This window comes from Pangasianodon hypophthalmus, chromosome 4 (genome assembly GCF_027358585.1).
Source record: "Pangasianodon hypophthalmus isolate fPanHyp1 chromosome 4, fPanHyp1.pri, whole genome shotgun sequence".
Lineage (NCBI taxonomy): Eukaryota > Metazoa > Chordata > Actinopteri > Siluriformes > Pangasiidae > Pangasianodon > Pangasianodon hypophthalmus.
This window is the reverse complement of record NC_069713.1, coordinates 30,996-52,500: the sequence shown is the minus strand read 5'-3', so window position 1 is coordinate 52,500 and position 21,505 is coordinate 30,996. Positions and strand designations below refer to the sequence as shown.

The following is a 21,505-nucleotide window of genomic DNA, read 5'->3' as shown; positions in this document are numbered from 1 at the left end:
AACAGAAATAGACAGCCATAAAAAGAGTAGCTCCTGCCATCAAGTGGGCAGCAATGCAGTATTACCTCACAACATGACCTTAAGCCCAACTTTGCATTCTTCAGTGGAGTGCATGAACACAGCATTCTACAGCTCCATGTGGTTCCCTGATGTGTAGTGTTGTGTAGTTACTCAGAGTGCTGCAGGTTACTGTAGATAATCTGTGTTGTGTATTGTTTTGTAGTTGTGTGTACTTTGAGGCGGGAGTTGTTGTGCTGCAGGTGCTCTAGGTCGCTGGAGCTCTTCAGCTGACGGTGCTCTAGCTCCTGCAGCATGCGCAGTTGTTTCCTATGCAGCTGGAGGAGCTCGTACAGCAGGTTCAGGGCAGGCACAGCACTCAGGGCATTACAACCACTCCTGGACTCCACACACACACCACACAGGCCCAGAGAGCTGGCTTCCTACACACACACACACACACACACACACACACACACACACACACACACACACACACAGTCACCTTCACACTGACTGACAGCTACATGTATATATGTTACAGTTACACTACAATTAACCTACCTCCCATTGGCCTGCCGCTCCCCATTCGCCTGCCTGCCTGCCACTCCCCATTCGCCCGCCGCCCACCTGCCTGCCACTCCCCATTCGCCCGCCGCCCACCTGCCTGCCACTCCCCATTCGCCTGCCTGTCTGCCACTCCCCATTCGCCCGCCACCCACCTGCCTGTCGCTCCCCATTCGCCCGCCACCCACCTGCCTGTCGCTCCCCATTCGCCCGCCACCCACCTGCCTGTCGCTCCCCATTCGCCCGCCACCCACCTGCCTGTCGCTCCCCATTCGCCCGCCACCCACCTGCCTGTCGCTCCCCATTCGCCCGCCACCCACCTGCCTGTCGCTCCCCATTCGCCCGCCCGCCGCTCCCCATTCGCTCGCCCGCCCGCCTGCCTGCCTGCTGCTCCCCATTCGCCCGCCCGCCTGTCTGCCACTCCCCTACACGCACCTATGCGCATTATGTCAGCATATCCAGCTACCTATTTGTCTGCCAGTCCACCCATTTGTCTGCCTGCCAGTCTGCCTTCCCATTTGTCTGTCTACCCATTCGTTTGCCAGTCTCCCCGCTTGCTTGCATGCCTGTTTGTCAATTTGTCCATCTTCCTTTCCATCCAACTGCCCTTCTATCTATATGTCTGCAAAATAGCTATTACACAGACAGACAGAAATATACACACAGACCTGATTGATATAGGTGACACATTGTGGGATGTTGTCATCAGTACAGAAGGCACTCAGCACGCTGTAGGAGTGTGGGGAGGGGAGTGTGTGTGTGTGGTGGGACACACTGATGTGGGAAATGCTCGACAGGTCTTTTGGGTCTGAAACACACACACACACACGACAGAATTAGTTAGATAAACCTTTTAGGAGATGGAGATATCCACAGCTTAGTTGGAGAAGCTGTTCACAGAACAACCACAGACTGGACACTCCACAACACTGGACTTTACAGAAGAGTGAACAAAGCTATTATTTAAAAAAAAATATTCACATGAAATCCCATTTGAAGACTCAGTAAACAAGTGGAAACCAAACACTGCTTAACACACCATTCCCATTGTGAATGGCGGTGGTAGCATCATGGTGTGGCGATGCTTTTGAGTAGCAGGAAACTGGTCAGGGTTGAGGGTGAGCTGGATGGAGACAAATACACGACAATCCTAGAAGAAAACCTGTTCCAGTCTGTGAAAAACTTGAGACTGGGGCAGAGCTTCACCTGTCAGCAGGATATTGATACTAAGCACACTACCAAAGTTACTCTAGAGTGGTTCAACACTAAGAACATGAATGTGTTAGAACAGTCCAGTCAAAGTCCAGACCTCAATCCAAAAGAGAATCTGTTGCAAGACTTAAACTGCTGTTCAACCATGCTCTCCATCCAATCTGACAGTACTCAAGTAATTTTGCCAAGAAGATAAAAATCTCATGCCACACAGCTACTCGTCCAGGCTCTTGTTATCTAAAAACTGGACTACTGCAACGTACTACTCCTGGGGCTCCCTCCCAGCCAGAAACCTTGATTTCAACCAGCCCAAAAGGACCCACGTCACACCCCTCTTCATCTCCCTCCGCTGGCTTCCTGTAGCCAGCCACATCAAATTCAAGGCCTTGATGCTCACATAAAAGACCTTGTCTGGAACAGCACCACTTACCTCAACATGCTCCTTGAGATTTATGTTGCCTCCTGCAACCTGCGATCAGTTAACAAGCAATGCCTGGTAGTGCCTACTCAGCAAGGAAAAAGATCCCTTTCCAGAACCTTTAAACTGACTGTCCCTCAGGGGCAGAATGAACTTCCAACCTCAACCTGGACAGCAGAATCCGTCACTATCTTCACAAAAAAAACAAAAAACAAACAAAAAAAACAAAAAACAAAACACAGCTAAAGACCCTCCTCTTCCGTGAACATTTAACTCACTTGTCCCCACTCAAAAGAAAAAAAAAAAAGCTACACCGGCTCTTACACGTCTATTCTGTGCACTGTGCTCCTCTAGCAGTCAATTAAAAATCTTGTATGATAGCACTACTTGTATTGTTCTCTGCTTGATTTCACTTTGCTAGTATTTCCTCATTTGTAAGTCACTTTGGATAAAAGCTTCTGCTGGATCCAGATGTGCTAAGCTGATAAAGACATATGCTACAAGACTTGCCTCTGGAACTACAGACAAAGGTGGTTATAACAAGTACTGAAACATGGACGTGGATACTTATGCCAACAAATGTAAGTGATATTGTTTAATTAACTTTCAAGGGAGTGAATAGTTATGTATGGCACTGTATAAAATATATTTACTAACATTTTTGTACATAAAAACAAACAATACATTGCTTAGAAAAAAATCTGTTAAATTTTAAACAACTAAATGAATAAGTAAACAAAATAAAGAGCTAAACAAGCAAACAAATAAAGGGATCGTTAAAATAATCATCTTTAACATATTTGTTTATGGGTTTATGGTGTGATATTTTATTTTAATAAGACAGAGATGGTCATGGATTCTGCAACTACTATGATAAATAAACCATCACATCCTTATAGTGATATAATTAATATATGCACTTGTGTGTAATATTAGTGACTCATTAATGACAGTAAGAATATTCAGTAAATCATGATGAGCGATAATCATTACTGTACTTATACAGTATGTAATTATATGTAATTATAATTAGATGTCAGAACACAGCCACAATTCAGATTCGCCTTAGTGCTGAGAATTATACACTCTACAGAGATCATATAACCACCGACTCTGTGTGTGTGTGTGCGTGTGTGTGTGTGCATGCATACCCAGACAAGGGTCTGACATCATCACAGTCGTCTGTGGGGTCCATTGATCTCCCATCTCCAACACACACACAAAGCAGTCCTGAAACGCACACAGACGCACAGGGGATCTGTGGGTCATACACAGGAGTGTAACGGCTGTGAGGTAATAACATTTTAACAGTGCACTGTAACGGTAAGGGTCTTTGAGAAAACTGGCTATTTAGCTGCATTCTTCCGTCCCTCAGTCCTGACCAGTCTCCCAACCCCTGCTGCTGAGAAGCAGGACAAGTACCTTTATTGTCATTTCAACCACATACAGCTGGTACAGTACACAGTTAAACGAAACAACGTAGGACCACGGTACAACATAAAACACAGAACTGAATAAGACTACACACTACTACATAAATGAATGTGTGCAAAGGACAGTGCAGTGCCGACCAGTACACAGTTCTAGTGTGGAAGATGCAAAGTGCAAAAAGATATTATAATATAATTCATAAATTCTGTAAATGTAACATAAGATACTAGTTAGCAGCAAAAATGCAAGTGGTCAATACAGTATTTTTGTTTTACGATGTTTTGGCAGCAATTTAAGAGAGAAAGGTGCAGAAATTGCAAAGGGAGTGGAATGGTGTTCAGTTTAGTATGTATGCATGTCTGGGTTGGTGTCAGTCTCCGAGTATTGAAGAGTCTGATGGCTTGGGGGAAGAAACTGTTACACAGTCCAGCTGTGAGGCCCAAATGCCAGACGGCAGGAGGGTGAAGAGTTTGTGTGAGAGGTGTGTGGGGTCGTCCACAATGCTGGTGGCTTTGCAGATGCAGCATGTGGTGTAAATGTAAAAGGAAGAGAGACTCCAAAGATCTTCTCAACTGTCCTCACTATCTGCTGCAGGGCCTTGCAATCCGAGATGGTGCAATTTCCAAACCAGGCAGTGATGCAGCTGCTCAGGATGCTCTCGATGGTCCCTCTGTAGAATGTGGTGAGGCTGGGGGGTGGAAGATGAGCTTTCCTCAGCCTCTGCAGAAAGTAGAGACACTGCTGGGATTTCTTGGTAATGTAGCTGGTGTTGAGGGACCAGGTGAGCTTCTCCACCAGATGCCACATGCGCAGCACGTCGCTGCTGTCTTTGAAGTGGCTGTAGATTCTATGGAACGTGTGCATGCTTTGCTTCTCTGATGTCCCAGGACAGTTTGGCTCTTAGGGCTGCTTTGTCACCTGCTCTGAATGCGGAGTCTCAGGTCCTCAGCAGTGCACGCACCTCTGTGTTTATCCACGGCTTCTGGTTGGAGTGTGTAGTGATGGTCTTGGAAACAGTGACGTCGTCAATGCACTAGCTGGTCACTGATGCCGTGTATTCCTCCAAGATGGTGGAGTCGCCATCGGCTGCGGCGCCGCATGGTTTGCTGGAGGCGGATGTAGTCCAATTCATTATCCAGGGAGCAGACGTTGGAGAGCATGGTGGATGGGAGAGCCGGCCAGCTAGGGTTTGTTTTTAGCCTAGCACAGACCCCCGCCCTCTAGCCAGGCTTCCACTTCCTCGCACACCACTTCCCATCAGCCGACGCCAAAGACTGGAGGCCTAGTCTCCGCAGCAAACCGAGATCACGTAGCACGTATCCAGATGATCATCATGCAGGTTTCTATTATTTCTATACTATAGCAGTATCTGGCGATCGTAGACACAAACACCGGTTGTCCATCTGCCATAAAAATAAAGAAAGCATGAAAGAAGCACCCCACAGCATGATGCTCCCACCACCATGTTTCACCGTAGGGATGGTGTTAGTCAGTTGATTAGCAGTACCTGGTTTTCTCCAAATGTAGCCCTTGGAGTTCAGCCCAAAGTGTTTACTCTCATTTAATTTCATCTGACCAGAGAAGCTTTTTCCTCATGCAGTCAGGGTCCTTTAAGTTCTTGCCATATGCCTTTTACTCAGGAGGGGCTACTTTCTGACCACTCTATCATAAAGGCCTGACTGATTAAGTATTTCTGAGATGGTTGTCCTTCCGGCAGGTTCTCCCATCTCTGTCAAAGACTTCTGAAGCTCTGATAGAATTTGGATTCTTGGACTCCTCCCTGTCCAATTTACTTTTAACCAGGTACTGAGTTTCAGCTCTAGGAAGAGTCCAGTTAGTCCAACCTTCTTCCATTTCACAATGATGGAGCTCACTGTGCTCCCGGGAATATTCAAAGCTTTGGAAATGGTTTTATTCCCTCAACCTATCCTACAGTTCCCTCCAAAAGTATTGGAACGGCAAGGCCAATTCTTTTGTTTTTGCTATACACTAAAAACTTTTGGGCTGGAGATCAAAAGATGAGAAGCTAGTTCAAAATTCCAGCTTTCATTTCCTGATATTTACATCTAGATTTGTTAAACAAGTTAGAACATGGCACCTTTGGTATCAGACCACTTTTAGGTGAGCAAAAGTAATGGAACAGACAGTTTTGAAGAAAATTAAAGTAAATAGCACTTAATATTTGGCTGCATATCTCTTGCCTGCAATAACTGCATCAAGCTGGTGATCCACTGACATCGGTGAGTCATTCTTCTTTTGTGCTGCTTTTCAAGACTTGTAGCACAGCTTCTTTCAGTTGTTGTTAGTTTTGGGGGGTTTCTCCCTTCAGTCTCCTCTTCAGGAGGTGAAATGCTGCTCAGTTGGGTTAAGGTCTGCTGATGGACTTGTCCAGTCTAAAACCTTCCACTTTCCCCCTGATGAAGTGCTTTGTTGTGTTGCAGTGTGTTTTGGGTCGTTGTCTTGCTGCATGATGAAGTTCCCAATTAGATTGGATGCATTTCTCTGTAAATTGGCAGACAGAATGTTTCTGTAGACTTCTGAATTCATTCTGCTGCCACCATCATGAGCTCCATCATCAATAAAGATTAGTGAGTCTGTTCCAGAAGCAGCCATGCGAGCCCAAGCCATGACACTACCTCCACCATGCTCGACTCATGAGCTCGTATGTTTTGGATAATGAGCAGATCCTTTCTTTCTCCACACTTTGGCAGAGGTTCATCTCGGTTCCAGAACTTTTGTTTCTCATCTCTGTATTTCTTCCTGGCTTTCTGATTCTTACTGCTGATGAGTGGTTTGCGTCTTGCATCTTGAACTCAAACCCATATATCTTCAGTGTATAGCAAAAACTAAAGAATTGGCCTTGCTGTTCCAATAATTTCAGAGGGCCATGTATGTCCCTGAGAGTTCCTTGGACTTAATGGCTTGGATATTGTGAGACCTACACACAGGTGTGTGCTTTTCTACATCATGTCCATTCAGGTGAATTTGCCAGAGATGGAATCAACTCAAGTTCTAGAGACATCAAGATAATCAAAGATAGCAGGACTCACCTGAGCTCAGTTTGGAGTGATTTTAGCCAAGGGTCTGAATATTTTTCTAAATTTTTCTAAAATTTCTAAAAACACATGTATCTGTCTGCCTGATTTTAATGTCTATATGCCTGCCTGTGTACCAACCCTTGAGCATGCGCACTGATGGCCGTTATCTAGGCGTGTGGGCTAACACCAATGCTAACCTCAGGTAAAGCAGCAGCAGGTAACACTCACCTGGAGGTGGTTTATAAGCACAGCCACAGTGTGCCACAGCTAATCTAGTTTAGTTATAGCTGTTCTTTTAGCAACGCGCTAACCGGGCAGGTGGACCTGATGCCAGCTTAGACTGGCACTGATTACAACCGGAAACAGGAAACGCGACGATGACCTAATGCCATCGGCACCGAATGCTAACTGGGCTAAAGCAAGTTCACAATCACAGAGGAGTCACTGACATTTAGCAGGACAGGTTTTATACTTAACACTGATTAACCCGAGCGCTAACCCTCATACAGCTACCATACATTAGCGCCCTAAACTAAGCTAATCTAAGTGACCGCTGCTAATCCGTTAGCATTAGCAGCCAGGTGTATTCCTCACCTTCAGTTATTTCTCCGTGAAGCTGGAGCGCTGTATATGATCATATCCACATAAACACGTTGAAGTAAAGAGTTTAAATAAGTAGAGTATTTATATTATTTTTATATTTTATTTATTTCTGTTAATCCGCGAGCTGCAGGTGTTTACACGCCGTCAAACAGGTCGGTTTGAAATACTTCACTGTTTCCTCATAAACACTAATCCCGACTCTCATTGGAGCAACCGTCTCCAGGCAACCAGGATACGGCTTCCCGATTGGCTCACAACGCACCATGTGACACGCGAACACGCAGGTGTTTAAGCAGGAAGCGGCTCCAGTTCTTTCAGAGGAGTGTCCAAAATCACCCAGTGCTCACTACATAGGGCGCTACTTTTAGGGACTCCTTAATTACACGCATTATACATTATAATACAATACACACACACACACATATATATATACATATATATGTATATATATGGATATGAGCGTTTCTGTAACTATAGCTGAGTGCAAAAGTTTTCACACCCTCACTGCGGCATGATGAAACACGTTTTATATGTTCAGTTCCTCAGATGTTCCCGTTTTCCCCCAAGCAGCTAAAATAAAGTGTTAATAATGTCAATATATGAATAATAAAACAATTAAAATGATCTTTCTGAATGTGATGTAAAGGAGGAATTTTATTCCACTTTATTTTTCTGCATCAGTTTCTTCTGTAAAGTCAAACATGAACAGAGCAGTTGAAAGGGGTGTAAACTTTTGAGCATTCTGATAAAACTGTTCGCCGAGTGAAGCTTACTAAGAGATAATGTAGTGTATAGTATTAATGTTATCCTTAAAGAACAAAATCATCGTCTCGTCTATAAAAAATAAATCAGAAATGATTCCTACCTCAATTTAAACAAGAGAAAAATAACAACAGAATACCCACAATGCACTGCAGCAGGCTCCTGTAAGCCTATTAGGTACAGAATACCCACAATGCACTGCAGCAGGCTCCTGTAAGCCTATTAGGTACAGAATACCCACAACGCACTGCACTGTTACTCAGTCAAGTATGAGGACTTTTATATTTTTCATTAATACAGTAAACACAATTTGAATGAAGGAAACTATTTATAAAGCACATTTTAAAACAACTTTTGACCAATGTGTTACACGAACTATCTAAAAGTCTAAGGACAAAAAGAAGCAGCTCAAAGATGAAACTATGCAGTTAAGATACAGACACACAGAGAGAAGTAAATAAACAAATTAATTAAATAGAAGAGGTAACGTAAAAAGTACAGTCTAATCAGCCGACTCGAAAGCCACAGTGAAGAAGTGTATTTTTAACCCAGCATTTAGCCTTTCGCAAAACACACACACATGCACACACACAAGTCCTTCATCAGGAGTGCAAGCAATGTGCTTCTGAGGCTGTAGGAGGTAAAATGTCCTGCTTCTCTTGAAACTATTTTGTCCTATGGTTAACTTTTACTACATCTACACCTGTACTGAAGCACACTGCAGTAATTAACATCAATTTAATTAGAATTATTTAGCATGAGCGTCTGTGTCTGTCCCCGGTGCTGGTGCATCTCTGTACTCAGCTATAAACTTCTGCAGATCAGAGAACACCTCTCCATCCTGCTGCTGCTTCTGCACACACACACACACACACACACACACATACACACACACACACACACATGAGCTGATGAGGAAACTGAGAGAAACAGCAGCAGAAGCTGGGTAGTGTGTCTCACCTTGATGAGTTCGTAGGTGTCTGTGATGATGGCAATGAAAAGGCTCAGCACCATGTAGGTGAAGATGGAGACAAAGCTGTAGATGTAGAATCTGCTGAAGATCCACACCAGGGTGCTTCTCTCCCTCAGCTTGGTGAAGGTAGAGTAGATCTCATCTCCATTAATCATGGACAGTAAACAGTACGCTGCTGTGTGGAAAGACCGGAACTGTGATACATCACACACACACACACACACACACACACACACACACACAGGCTTTAATAATCTCAGTGGACCTCTCTAAATATGGCCCTAATTATGTATAATGTAAGTATGTGTAAATATGATTTGTGTGAATATGAATGTATGTTATGATATACAAGGATGTAACAACACTGACGTTCTCATGGTGAGGTCCGAGAACAATCCATCCACAGAAACAGTAGCTGATATAAATCATCACTGCACAGAGCGAGAACCGCAGAGCACTGGGTAACGCTGCCCTCATGGTGAGGATCAGGATCTACACACACACACACACACACGAGGGTGAGGATGTGCAGATGTCTATGAATGTGTGTCTGAAGATGCGCGTGAGGATGAGTGTGTGTGTGTATATTATGGGATAGAACGTACGTTATACTTCTGAAAAAATCCGAGGTAACGTAGAACTCCAATCCACGCCGACAGAGTTGCCGTCCCCAAAAGAATACTGCATACAGTGTAATTAGACAGCTCCTACAAACACAAACACAAACACACACAAACACACATACACACACACACGGATTCATACATAAAGAATAAGGTGTGTGATTTGGGATGTGCTTACTGTGGATTGACCATGGTTTATATATTTATATGTGTGTGTGTGTATATATATATATATATATATATAGAGAGAGAGAGAGAGAGAGATACTGTGTGTGTGTGTGTGTGTGTTACCTTGCTCAGTATGCAGATCTTCAGTAATGATGCAGTAACTGTGAGGGTGTCACTGATGATGATTAAAATGTTCCAGCCATTAATGATCTCCATTTTCTCGGCTGATGATAACGACTTCCCTCGTTTAACACTTACGAATTCAGCATACTCCTAATGAACCAAAACACTCATCATTTACACTTGTTTAATTAATTTAATTAACTGTATTAATTGTATATCTGCATCAATGGCCATAATCAACAACCTTTAGGGTTCTATTTAGAACCATGATATTTTACTGTTCCATCAGCATAGTGTCTGAGTGAGGCCTTACTGTACATGTCTCTTCAGCAGAACATTCCCATTTCCTGTCCTGTCCCTCATGCATATATCTGTGTATATATCTTCCTTGATATACAGTATATATCATATATATCAAGGAAGCTGGATCTCCTGGTATAATCAAACAACTACCCAATTTCACTGTCTGCGTTTGAGAAGAAGAGGAATAGATGATTGAAGGATAATGAAGGAACTCCGAGAACTCTGAATTCCTTAATGCCACAGCATAATTCAAAGCTTTCATCATACATGTTCTCCATGACGTGAAACAGTTTCGTGTGTGGATTACAGTCAATGCCTCTACTGACTAGTAGAGGGAGACATTGCTTGCCAAAGATCTATAAGGATTGAATGGCTCATTAGCCAAAGTCTATTTAAACCCTGCATGTGGCACTGTGCTTCACTCAGTTAGTGGTTAAGTGTCATGGTAATATCACAGGTTGACACTATTATTTCTAATGCAGATATAATGGCATTTAATGGGAGAGAAAATTCTGAAACATAAGTGATAAAGGGCAGGTTTGTCACTCAACATTATCCAGGGACATTCAACATCATATTAATGAGAAATCCAGTGTAGAATTAGTGGAGATATTAGACTCCTGAGTGGCACAACAGAAAGGCATTCACTCTTCTCATTCACTGGCTTCTCATGTTTTGGAGGAGGCATATATTAGCCTTCACATTCCCTAGTTGGTAGATGTCGTATTTTAATCTAGATGTCGTATTTTAATTTTAATCAGCCATTCGTTCTAGGTGTCCAGGTAAAACACTCTTGAGGTCTCTCTTTTCTTTCAGAGCTGATCAATTCTGGAGCAGTGGGGAATTTCATCACCCAAGCCCTTGTCAAGAAGCTCAGTCTTCCCACTCAATCACTACAACATCCCCTGCACATCCAGGCTCTGGATGAGGGGACACATATGAAATAGAACAGTTACCAAACCCCTATGCACCAAAGCCATGATGCTACAGGTCAGTGCTGTCCATCAAGAACCACCACCTTCCTTGTCACAGTAAACACAAAACATCCCATTGTTCTTGGATTCCCTGGAAGCACCTCCATGACTCTCAGATTTCATGGGCTGGCAAGGAAATCACCCATTGATCCTCACTGTCTCCATGCTCCCCATGTCCTAACTGCCTCAACCTCTGTGGAGAGCCCTGAACCAAGGTCACATGTGTGTATCCCATCTCAATACCCAAAGTTCAAAGAGGTGTTCAGCAAGACCAAAGCCAGCAGCCTGCCACCTCACCGTCCCTATAACTGTGCAATCTGCCTTGGAAAAGCTTCGCCCAGCCCAGATTTTCACCAAACTCGACCTTTGCAGCGCATAAAATCTTATATGCATCCGTTTGGGCAAGGAGTGGAAGATAGCTTCTAGCACCACCTCTGGCCACTTCGAGTATTGCATAATGCTGTATTGGCTTTCTTGCACTCCCTCAGTGTTCCTGTGCTTGATAAATGATATCCTAAGAGAAAAAGGCTTTCACTACAGCCCCTATCCTAAAACATTCTGATCCCTCTTAGACTTTCCCTGTGGAGGTGGATGTGTCAGAGACAGGAGTGGGGTCCATCTTGTCACAATGGTTTGTAGAGAAGTCCAAGCTCCACCCTGTAGCATTCTTCTCTAAGAAACTCTTCCCTGCTGAGAGGAGCTAAGACATTGGCATCGAGAGTTACTGGCTGCTACTGATTGGAAGGGGCAGCACACCCCTTTGTAATCTTCACAGATAACAAAAACCTAGAATACCTTAAGACAGCCAAATGGTTGAACTCACACCATGCATGTTGGGCACTTTTCTTTGCCCAACATCTCTTCTATTCAGTTCATGTTGTCATATAAACCAGGTTATACGAACACCAAAGCCCTCGGCACCCCCAAAGAACCTAGCAACAAGCTCATTCTGCCACCATCCTGCTTTGCGGGTACAATCACTTATATACCAGGAGATCGCACATACCCCCACACAACAAATATCAGCGTCCTGTCCTGTAGGGAAGAAATTTGTACGATCCACCCTAAGAGATAAGCCCATCATTTGGGTGCACACAACCCCTGCAACTGGACATCCAGGTACTCAAAAAAATGCACCAACATCTGCAGAGTAAGTTCTGGTGGCCTAACATGTTGACAGACATAAATGAATTCATTTCTTCAAGCTCAGCCTGTGCTCACACCAAGGTCCCAAGAACGAACCCTGACTACAGGTAAACTCGTCCCCTGGTGGTCAACTTCATCACCGACCTCCCTGAATCCCTGACCCACATCATCATTATCATTATCACTGACCGTTTTTTTAAGTCACTGCCCCTCACTTCCCTGCCCAACCTGCCAACTGCCTTTGAAACTGTCACGCTCATTTTCACACGTGTTTTGATACTTTGGCATCCCAGAGGACACCATGAGTGACAGGGTACCCAATTCATGTCCAGATTGTGAAGAAGCTTCATGGAAAAGCTGGCAGTTTCTGTCAGTATGACCTCCGGCTATCATCTTCATGCTAACGGGCAGGTGGAGCAAGTGAACCAAGAGATTTCTAAGAACATTCTGTGCTGAGAACCAACAGGACTGGGCTCGGTTTCTCCCATGGGCCAAATATGCCCAGAATTCCCTACGTCACTTTGTCACTTAGTTAAGCCCGTTCCATTAAATGCTTGGGTACCAACTACCCCTGTTCCCAGGGAACACACACCAGCACCTAGAACAGATGGCATGAACAACCAAGGAGTTTGCAGATCAACTCAGAGGAGAGACACCACAGTACAAACTGGGCGGTTGAGTGTGGCTGTCCACTAAGGACATCAGAAACACCCAGGGCTGCAAAAAGCTGAATTCCCATTACATTGGCCCATTTAAGATCCTGTGTCCAATCCAATGAGGTCACATACAAACGGGATTTACCACGTCACTGCAGATTCGCTGCTTCGTTTTTCTGTCATTTCAGAACAGAACTCCAAACCCCATTTCCCAGAACACCATGAGGCCCACAAACATGGCTGCCATAGACTATGATTCCCGCCACTCATCCACATTGTCACATTCACAGTCACCAGATTACTGATTACACACACCTGGACTCAATCATCACTCACCACTATATAAGCACACACATAACTCTAAATTATTGTGAAGTAATGCTCATTGTATTCCTGCCTGACAAACAAGCCATATCTTTATAATCCCATGTTAATTATAAAGAATAATATGTAAGTCATTCAGGGTGGGGTTTTCTTTTAAATAAATAGATTGCTCAAAACTGAAATGCCTACAGTGTCTCATTACTCCAAATATAGTTTCTCATATGAGACATGAAAGGTGTCTAAAATTTATTAAGCTTTGCATAGGAGCTATGATGCTAATGTGGTGCTGTGAGAGTTTACAGTGCAGCAGTTCATTTGACAGTATAATTTAATGAATAGAAAATTCTGATAAGCCTCTCATATTATTCACTGTTTAGTAGTGTTGTGTTCCATTGCCCTGGACTGTCTCTTTATATTTTACAGCAATAAAAATTAAATATTTTGAACATAACAAAGCATCTTAAAATGTTTATTTCTCTTTCATAGAGGAATAAGGCTGTGAACATCATTTCTGTGATATAAAATGTTTTTGTAATGAGGTTGTGACTCACAGTGACGAGGCGCATGCCGGCGCTTACTGAGCGTGTGCAGAGTGCCAGAGAGAGCAAACACACGACAATGACCAGCGAATCAAACAGCACCATCAACAGGAAGTGACTCACTGCATCTGCACAAACAAATGGTTTATTACTCATAAACATCTTTATTACTTTACTTAATACTTTATTAATCTTCAGCTTCTCAGAATCTTATTATCTTGTTATTGTCGTTTTATTGATGATAAAGTTAAAATATGGGTTAGGGTTAGGGTTTGCAGTCAGTGACTGCCTGAAGTCTGGAGCCCATGTTCTCAAAACTCAAATTCTGAGTTTCCTCCCTGGAGATGCTTTGCCAGACCTTCACTGCAGCCACCTTCTGTTGCTGCATGTTTGTGGGTCTTTCTGCCTTCAGTCTTGTCTTCAGTAAGTGAAAAGCAGCTCTATTGGGTTGAGATCAGGCGAGTGACTTGGCCATTGAAGAATATTTCATTTCTTTGTCTTCAAAAAGTCTTGAGTTGCATTCGCAGTATGTTTAGGGTCATTATCCAGCTGCACTGTGAAGCGACGTCCTATCAGTTTTGTAGCATTTGGCTGAATGTGAGCAGAGAGTACAGCCCTATACACCTCAGAATTCATCCTGCTACTTCTGTCAGCAGTCACATCATCAATAAACACCAGTGAGCCCGTTCCATTGGCAGCCATACATGCCCATGCCATAACACTGCCTCCACCATGTTTGACACATGATGTGGTATACTTTGGATCATGAGCTGTTCCTTTCTTTCGCCATACTTTTCTCTTTCCATCATTCTGGTACAAGTTAATCTTGGTTTCATCAGTCCAAAGAATCTTATTCCAGAACATGGGAGGCTTTTTTAGATGTTTTCTGGCAAAGTCTAATCTGGCATTCCTGTTCTTGAATGTTATTTATTATAATAAATATTTTAAACAATATTATAATATTTATAATAATTTATATATATATATATATATATATATATATATATATATATATATATATATATATATATATATACATATATATATATATATATATATATATATATATATATATATATATATATATATATATATATACATATATATATATATAGATACACACAGTACTGTGCAAAAGTCTTAGGCACCCCTTTTTTTAGTACAATCTTTGTTATAGATGTTTATTTTCTGACTTCTACATTATTGATTCAGTACAAAAACATTTTAGATTCCAAACATTAGTTTTCCAGCACAAAATGAAATGTTAGAGAAAAATGTTTGTATGTCAGTAAAGAAAGCAGCAGATTCCATAAGAGACACTTTTCAGATAAAAACATAATGAAGGCTGCTGGGTTTCGCTGCAGAAATAAGAAGCGAGTCGACAGTAGAAGTCTCAAGAAGAAATGTGGCTTCTTCTGCAAGATGCTCAATAACACTTACAGCTCATTTCCTTATAAAACTGCACACACTGCACCGGAGAATACTTTTTTTTTTAAAGCGAAGGATCATTACACCAAATATTGACTTTTTTCATTTATTACTGTTTACTGCTCTTTATAGTATTTTTTAATGGTTCTCCGAAAACAATGTGGGCTTTATAGATAATTGGACTAACTTTGAGGGCAAGGCTGGCCTGTTAGTGCGGGACGGTGTCCATCCCACTCGGGAAGGTGCTGCTCTCATTTCTTGCAGCATAGCACATAGTCTAAGAACAGGCCTAGTTAATCGGTGACAATCCAGAGCCAAGGCCAGGAAGCAGACAAGCAGGCTAAACCGACCGTCTGCTAGCTGCACTGAGTCGTCACTTAGGTTCCACCGTATTGAGACTGTGTCTGTTCCCCGAGCTAAACAAAATTATAGACATACTCAGACAGTTTGTTTTAGTAACCTAATTAACATAAAATTAAACCAAACCGAATGCATAGCCAGCACCGTTGATCTGAAGCTAGGACTGTTGAATATTAGATCTCTTACGTCTAAAGCGCTTATTGTTAATGAAACCATTACTGATCAGGAGTTTGATGTACTGTGTTTAACAGAAACGTGGATTAAACCAAATGAGTATGTTGCATTAAATGAAGCTAGTCCTCCCGGGTGCAGTTACATACATCAGCCCCGTCTAACTGGCAGAGGAGGAGGCGTCGCAGTCATTTATAACGATAATCTAGGTGTCACAAAAACCCAGTACTAAATTCTAAATTCAATGCGTTTGAAGTTCTTTATATGAACATAACATACTGTAAGTAGCCACAAAAAAATAAGTCTACCCAGTCAATTCTGCTAATTATTATTTACAGACCCCCAGGGCCATATTTGGAATTCCTGTGTGAATTTCTAGATTTCATCTCTAACTTGATTGTTTCTTTAGACAAAGCATTAATTGTTGGAGACTTTAATATTCATTGTGATAATCCAGATGACCCTCTGAGAACAGCAGTTGTGTCCATTCTAGATTCTGTAGAGGTTAAACAGAATGTAATAGGACCCATTCATAGTGGTGGTCTGAAGCTATCTCAGATCATTTAGAATGTATCGAAATCATAATATACGCACCTTGCCATCCTACCGCGTCAAATGTACATTCACGTGAGCAACTTCACAGAGTTTTAGTTAGTTTATCAGTAATCTCCCAGAGTTATCAACCATGATTGGATCACCATCTGATCCCAAGGAACTCGGTCAGGCAACTGAAGGCTTAGAGTCAATGTTCACTACACTCTAGATCAGTGGTTCCCAACCTGAGGTCCAGAGTTCACAGGAGGGTCGCGGGAGCTGATATGATTTGAAGTCAGATAAAGATGCATAAAATGTTCCACTAATAGTTTTATATAAAAATATTTTTGTATGTTTTTAAAAAATCATGTGCTTACAATAAGGCAGTCAAAAAACAATTATCTCTTATATAAAATATTATTAACGATTCTCTTTTACACTAGCCAATTGCGTTCACGTTCCAAGCTGGATGGACTGTCACTGGCTGTTGTCGGTTCAGATAACGTGCGTGTCAACACAATATCAAAATCAAATGGAAATATGTCAGAGAAACTAAAATGCGGTGATTCTTCATCAGATGTGAAGAAAAAGTTTAGACACTATGACAAAACCTACTTAAATTTTAGTTTTATTGAAGGTCAAGACAAGTCCCGGCCAAAATGTGTGGTGAAAAATTGGCAAACGACAGCATGAAACCAAGACACCAGGGAACGAAACATCCAGAGACAATTGGTAAAGATCAGGAATTCTTCAAGAGAAAAAAAGAGATGGCTCTGTCAAAAAGACCGACAGACATCAGAAAGGTATTCGAAAGAGCAGGTAATGATTTACAGAAGGCAACTAAAGCTTCCTTTGAGTGTTCGCTATTGATTTCCTTTTGAGTCTGGTTCCTCTCAAGGTTTCTTCCTCATGTCGTCTCAGGGAGTTTTTCACCACCATCACCTCTGACTTGCTCATTAGGGATAAATTTATAAATTTAAAATTTATATCCTGAATTTATATATTTCTGTAAAGCTGCTTTGTGACAATGTCCATTGTTAAAAGCACTATACAAAAAATCTGAATATATATATATATATATATATATATATATAAAATTGAGTGCCCTTGAAGCAGCTGAACAATGGATCTGGTGTTATATTCAGTTTTACTTAAGTGAATTAGTGACATGACTCACTGGATCCGGAGACATTTGCATGTGCACACACACTGACGTGAGCTCTGCTGTGCAGAGACACTTTAATCCGGCCGCTGTGAGCACTGTTATCAAACACCACCTGCAGCACAAAAACATCTGTTAATAAAACATAATATCTGTAAATAAAAACAACATCTGCTTATGAGACACAATATCTTCTAATAAAACACATCTGTTAACAAAACACATCTTTTAACACAACACAACATCTGTATATATAACAGCTCTGAAGTGTATTAAACTGCACATCAGGGAAAATCCTGTAACTCTGCAGTGGTTTGTCTGGAGCATGACTCAGTATCATTGGAGCTCAGTGACACAATAGCATAAAACCCCACTCGCAGGACTAAAATGCTCTGGTTAGAAGTGGAGATTTTGCAGTCAAAAGCTGCTGAGTCTGTTTGTGGAAAAAGGGAAGTGTTTCACTCTTTTCGTAATGCAGGAAATTATTCTGAAGTTATTTAATAAAAGTCACACATAATGTATCTGTCTGCCTGACTGACTACACATACTGTACATAAATCACGTGATTGCTTGTAGACTTACCTAGGAGGCCCGGACTCCCTTAAAAATTCATTACAAAAGCTGCAATTAAATGTTTACCAAAGTATCTACATTATTCATAAGTCTTGGTGGAATATAATATTTCAGCAAATCAAAAGATCAGATATCTCACTGCAATATCTTGCAGTTCATTCATTTAAAGCAAATTGTTTGTGGTGGACTGCACAGTCTGTGTGAGAATGCCCTTTGAAGCCCTGACACAGCACTGATAGACACTCAGTGAAGCGGTGTGTCCCTGGGACCCAGAGGCAGAGTCAATTACACTGTGCTTTAATGGAAGGAAAGATGAACTCTTATTGGAAAACAGGCTTCTAACACATCATCTGAAGTCCCGTCTGGACACATGGCTTCACTGGGAGTGAAGTATACACACACACACACACACGTGCACTTGCCGTGACACTGAAGTTATAGCAATCGGGTAATTCATCATGGCGAACAGTCTGCAGATTAATGGCCTTAATCTTCATGTGGACATCCAGAGATAAAAGTCTGTGAAATAGATTAAAACAACAGACAGTGGGGGTGTGATGACACTTTCAGATATATTGTTATGATGGTGTTGCCCCTGGGGGCTCAGCTCATAAACATTCAGCCTCTCATTTTACATTGTTACTGACCCCACCTCCTGTCCCACCCCATGGTACAGTCCACTTCCTGTCTGCTGCTGAGACATGCACTGAAGAGGGTCATTCTATTATTTATTCCAGCTTTGTCCCCAGCTTTTTCATCACTCTAATCATTGTTAGTACCTTTGTGTTGTAATTTTAGTCTATGTATATATATATATATATATATATATATATATACTGTGTGTGTGTGTGTGTGTGTATATATATATATATATATATTTATATATATATATATATATATATATATATATATATATATATATATATGAATACACAAGTTTGCAAAACATTTAATTAAAAAATATACCTTTTAAAATCCAGAACAAAGTCTGTGATGTTGAATGGCTTTGTGGAATAAATATAAACACACTCTGTAAAAAATAATGATGTCATTATGTAGAATTTAAATGAGAACAGGACAATTATTATAATAATAACACTTCATCCTACTGGTGTGTGATTACCTGTCTGCACATTTGGACTGATGCTAAAGGTCTCATTTTCAGGTGAGATTTTTTTTGGTGTGTAAAATCGCTGGCAGAGAGTGAGGGGCGTGTCAGTGCCGTTGACCCTCTGAAATGCATGATTCCCCACGGTCACACTCTGCAGGGTCAGATACTGCTCAAAACACAGAATATATATAACTGCCAGATCAGATATTGCTCAAAACATTGCTCAAGACATAACAAAATAAAAGAGGCAAAGTGTTTGATAAATGAAAATTTTAGGCATCGGCATGAGCTCATGTATACAGGCAGTTTGAGTCCCCTCCAATCACATTCTGCTGACTGTTAAAGGTTGTGTTTATAAGCAAAGATTTTCCTCATTGCAGAAACTGGACAGACTGTATACAATCTACTTGTATTTGCAGGTTATATGAAATTTGTCGCAAAGTTATGCACACATGTTGGGCACGATTTATAATCCACATCACACATTAATGCCCTGAGGATCTATTCCCAGAACCAGGAAACAGATTGATCTGAGACGTTACATTACCATGTGAGTCTTCTAATTAAACATCAGGATATTTGGAATCAGGGTGATTTTGAAAAGGGTTTTTTGGTCAGAATGGTGAAAATTGCTGCTTTAGTGCTAAGGTTATGAATGAAGTGTTGATAAACTTGTCACAAAGTGGTTTGTAGCAGTTTTACATCAGAGAACTCGGGCTGTAGCTGAACTCGCACTGGATGTTGTCTGTATGTTGGAGATGTCTCACGCATCACAAATATCTTCCAGATGTCTCTTTTCTCTTTCTCAGATCATGACCAGGATGAGCTTAAAACAATGTGGACATCAACAAAAGTGGCTACCAGTTACAGTAGTCCGGTAGTCAGTGCTGAATAAATAAAAGAGTGTGTGTGTGTGTGTGTGTGTTTTACCCTCATGATGATATAGTTGATGTGTTCGTGGACTTCCTGTTTCGTGTAAACTGCATAAATGCCTTTTCGCTCCTGATAATTTTTCAGGAAAAGATGTTTAAAGGAAGTGAGGTTTTCCTCTCTGAAGATAACGGTCATTTCATTACTGAGTCCAAACCACGCAAACTATTAACAATAAACACATAAACACACGTTAACAAAGACAATAAACACATAATCACACATTAACAAAGACAATAAACACACAAACACACATTAACAAAGACAATAAACACACAAACACACATTAACGAAGACAATAAACACACAAACACACATTAACAAAGACAATAAACACACAAACACACATTAACGAAGACAATAAACACACAAACACATTAACAAAGACAATAAACACACAAACACACATTAACGAAGACAATAAACACACAAACACACATTAACAAAGACAATAAACACACAAACACACATTAACGAAGACAATAAACACACAAACACACATTAACAAAGACAATAAACACATAATCACACATTAACAAAGACAATGAACACAAACACACATTAACAAAGACAATAAACACACAAACACACATTAACGAAGACAATAAACACACAAACACATTAACGAAGACAATAAACACAAACACACATTAACAAAGACAAACACAAACACGCATTAACAAAGACAATAAACAATATTAGTTTATTATGTAAATATAACACTAATAAATATTAGATTGTTTCTATAAATATAATGATATTAAAACACATCAAATCTTTTTATTTAAATGTTTTTTAAATTTAATCTCAAACACACACACACACACACACACACGCACACACAGTGGTGTTGTTCCTACCTGGGCGGTGATAATGGCGATTTTGATGAGCTGTAATGTGAGTTTCCATGGTTTGCGTCCTCGAGTGCGATATTTCTCACACGGACTCATAAAGAAATATTTTAATTTTCTCCTGAGCTCAAACTCTGAATTATTACCGCTCACTACACACTCAGAAGCCATCGTGACTACCCTGTGTGTGTGTGTGTGAATGTTAGAGGAACTGAAACATCAATAATGAACTCAAACCTCAAACTGGCAAAACCTGACACACACACACACACACACACACACACACAGATGTAAAGATACAATTCAGAACAGACTCTCTCTCTCTCTCTCTCTCTCTCTCTCCCACTGTCTCTTACACTGAATTAATGTAAATATTGTAAATAATTCATCTTGAATAAATATATAAATATAGATTTTTACATTTTTATTAGTCATTATAGTTATTCTTTATTTATTATAGTTATAAGCCAATATTCACTGGTCACATTTGATCAAGACTGGTCCAAATCTAAAATGCTGATGTCATAT

General features: G+C 41.1%; 2 protein-coding genes across 6 annotated transcripts in view; both read right to left on the bottom strand.

The window, feature by feature from the left end:
* Positions 1-7,591, bottom strand: part of ssx2ipa (synovial sarcoma, X breakpoint 2 interacting protein a) — a 19,480-nt gene extending 11,889 nt beyond the window's left edge. The window contains exons 1-4 of one of the 4 annotated variants that reach the window (XM_034303314.2): positions 7,258-7,591; positions 3,346-3,452; positions 1,233-1,372; positions 234-440 (exon numbers count right to left, since the gene is read on the bottom strand). In XM_034303314.2, coding sequence (XP_034159205.2) covers positions 234-440; positions 1,233-1,372; positions 3,346-3,400 — 402 coding nt within the window. In that variant the 5' untranslated portion in view covers positions 3,401-3,452; positions 7,258-7,591. The other 3 variants (XM_034303311.2, XM_034303313.2, XM_034303312.2) reach the window with 3 other exon arrangements.
* A 311-nt stretch (positions 7,592-7,902) lies between these two features.
* On the bottom strand, positions 7,903-21,231 carry mcoln3a (mucolipin TRP cation channel 3a). Of its 2 annotated transcripts, XM_034303395.2 has the most exons (12): positions 20,987-21,231; positions 20,127-20,291; positions 19,209-19,362; positions 19,052-19,115; positions 18,508-18,604; positions 17,528-17,627; positions 13,870-13,985; positions 9,916-10,065; positions 9,607-9,708; positions 9,371-9,493; positions 8,989-9,195; positions 7,903-8,881 (listed from the first exon to the last, which is right to left on the bottom strand). In XM_034303395.2, the coding sequence occupies exons 1-12, from the start codon at positions 21,146-21,148 to the stop codon at positions 8,777-8,779; spliced, it is 1,545 nt and encodes a 514-aa protein (XP_034159286.2). In that variant the 5' UTR covers positions 21,149-21,231; the 3' UTR covers positions 7,903-8,776. The 2 variants fall into 2 exon arrangements, with proteins under 2 accessions (XP_034159286.2, XP_034159287.2); XM_034303396.2 differs by lacking the exon at positions 9,371-9,493.
* Between the last annotated feature and the right edge of the window lie 274 nt (positions 21,232-21,505).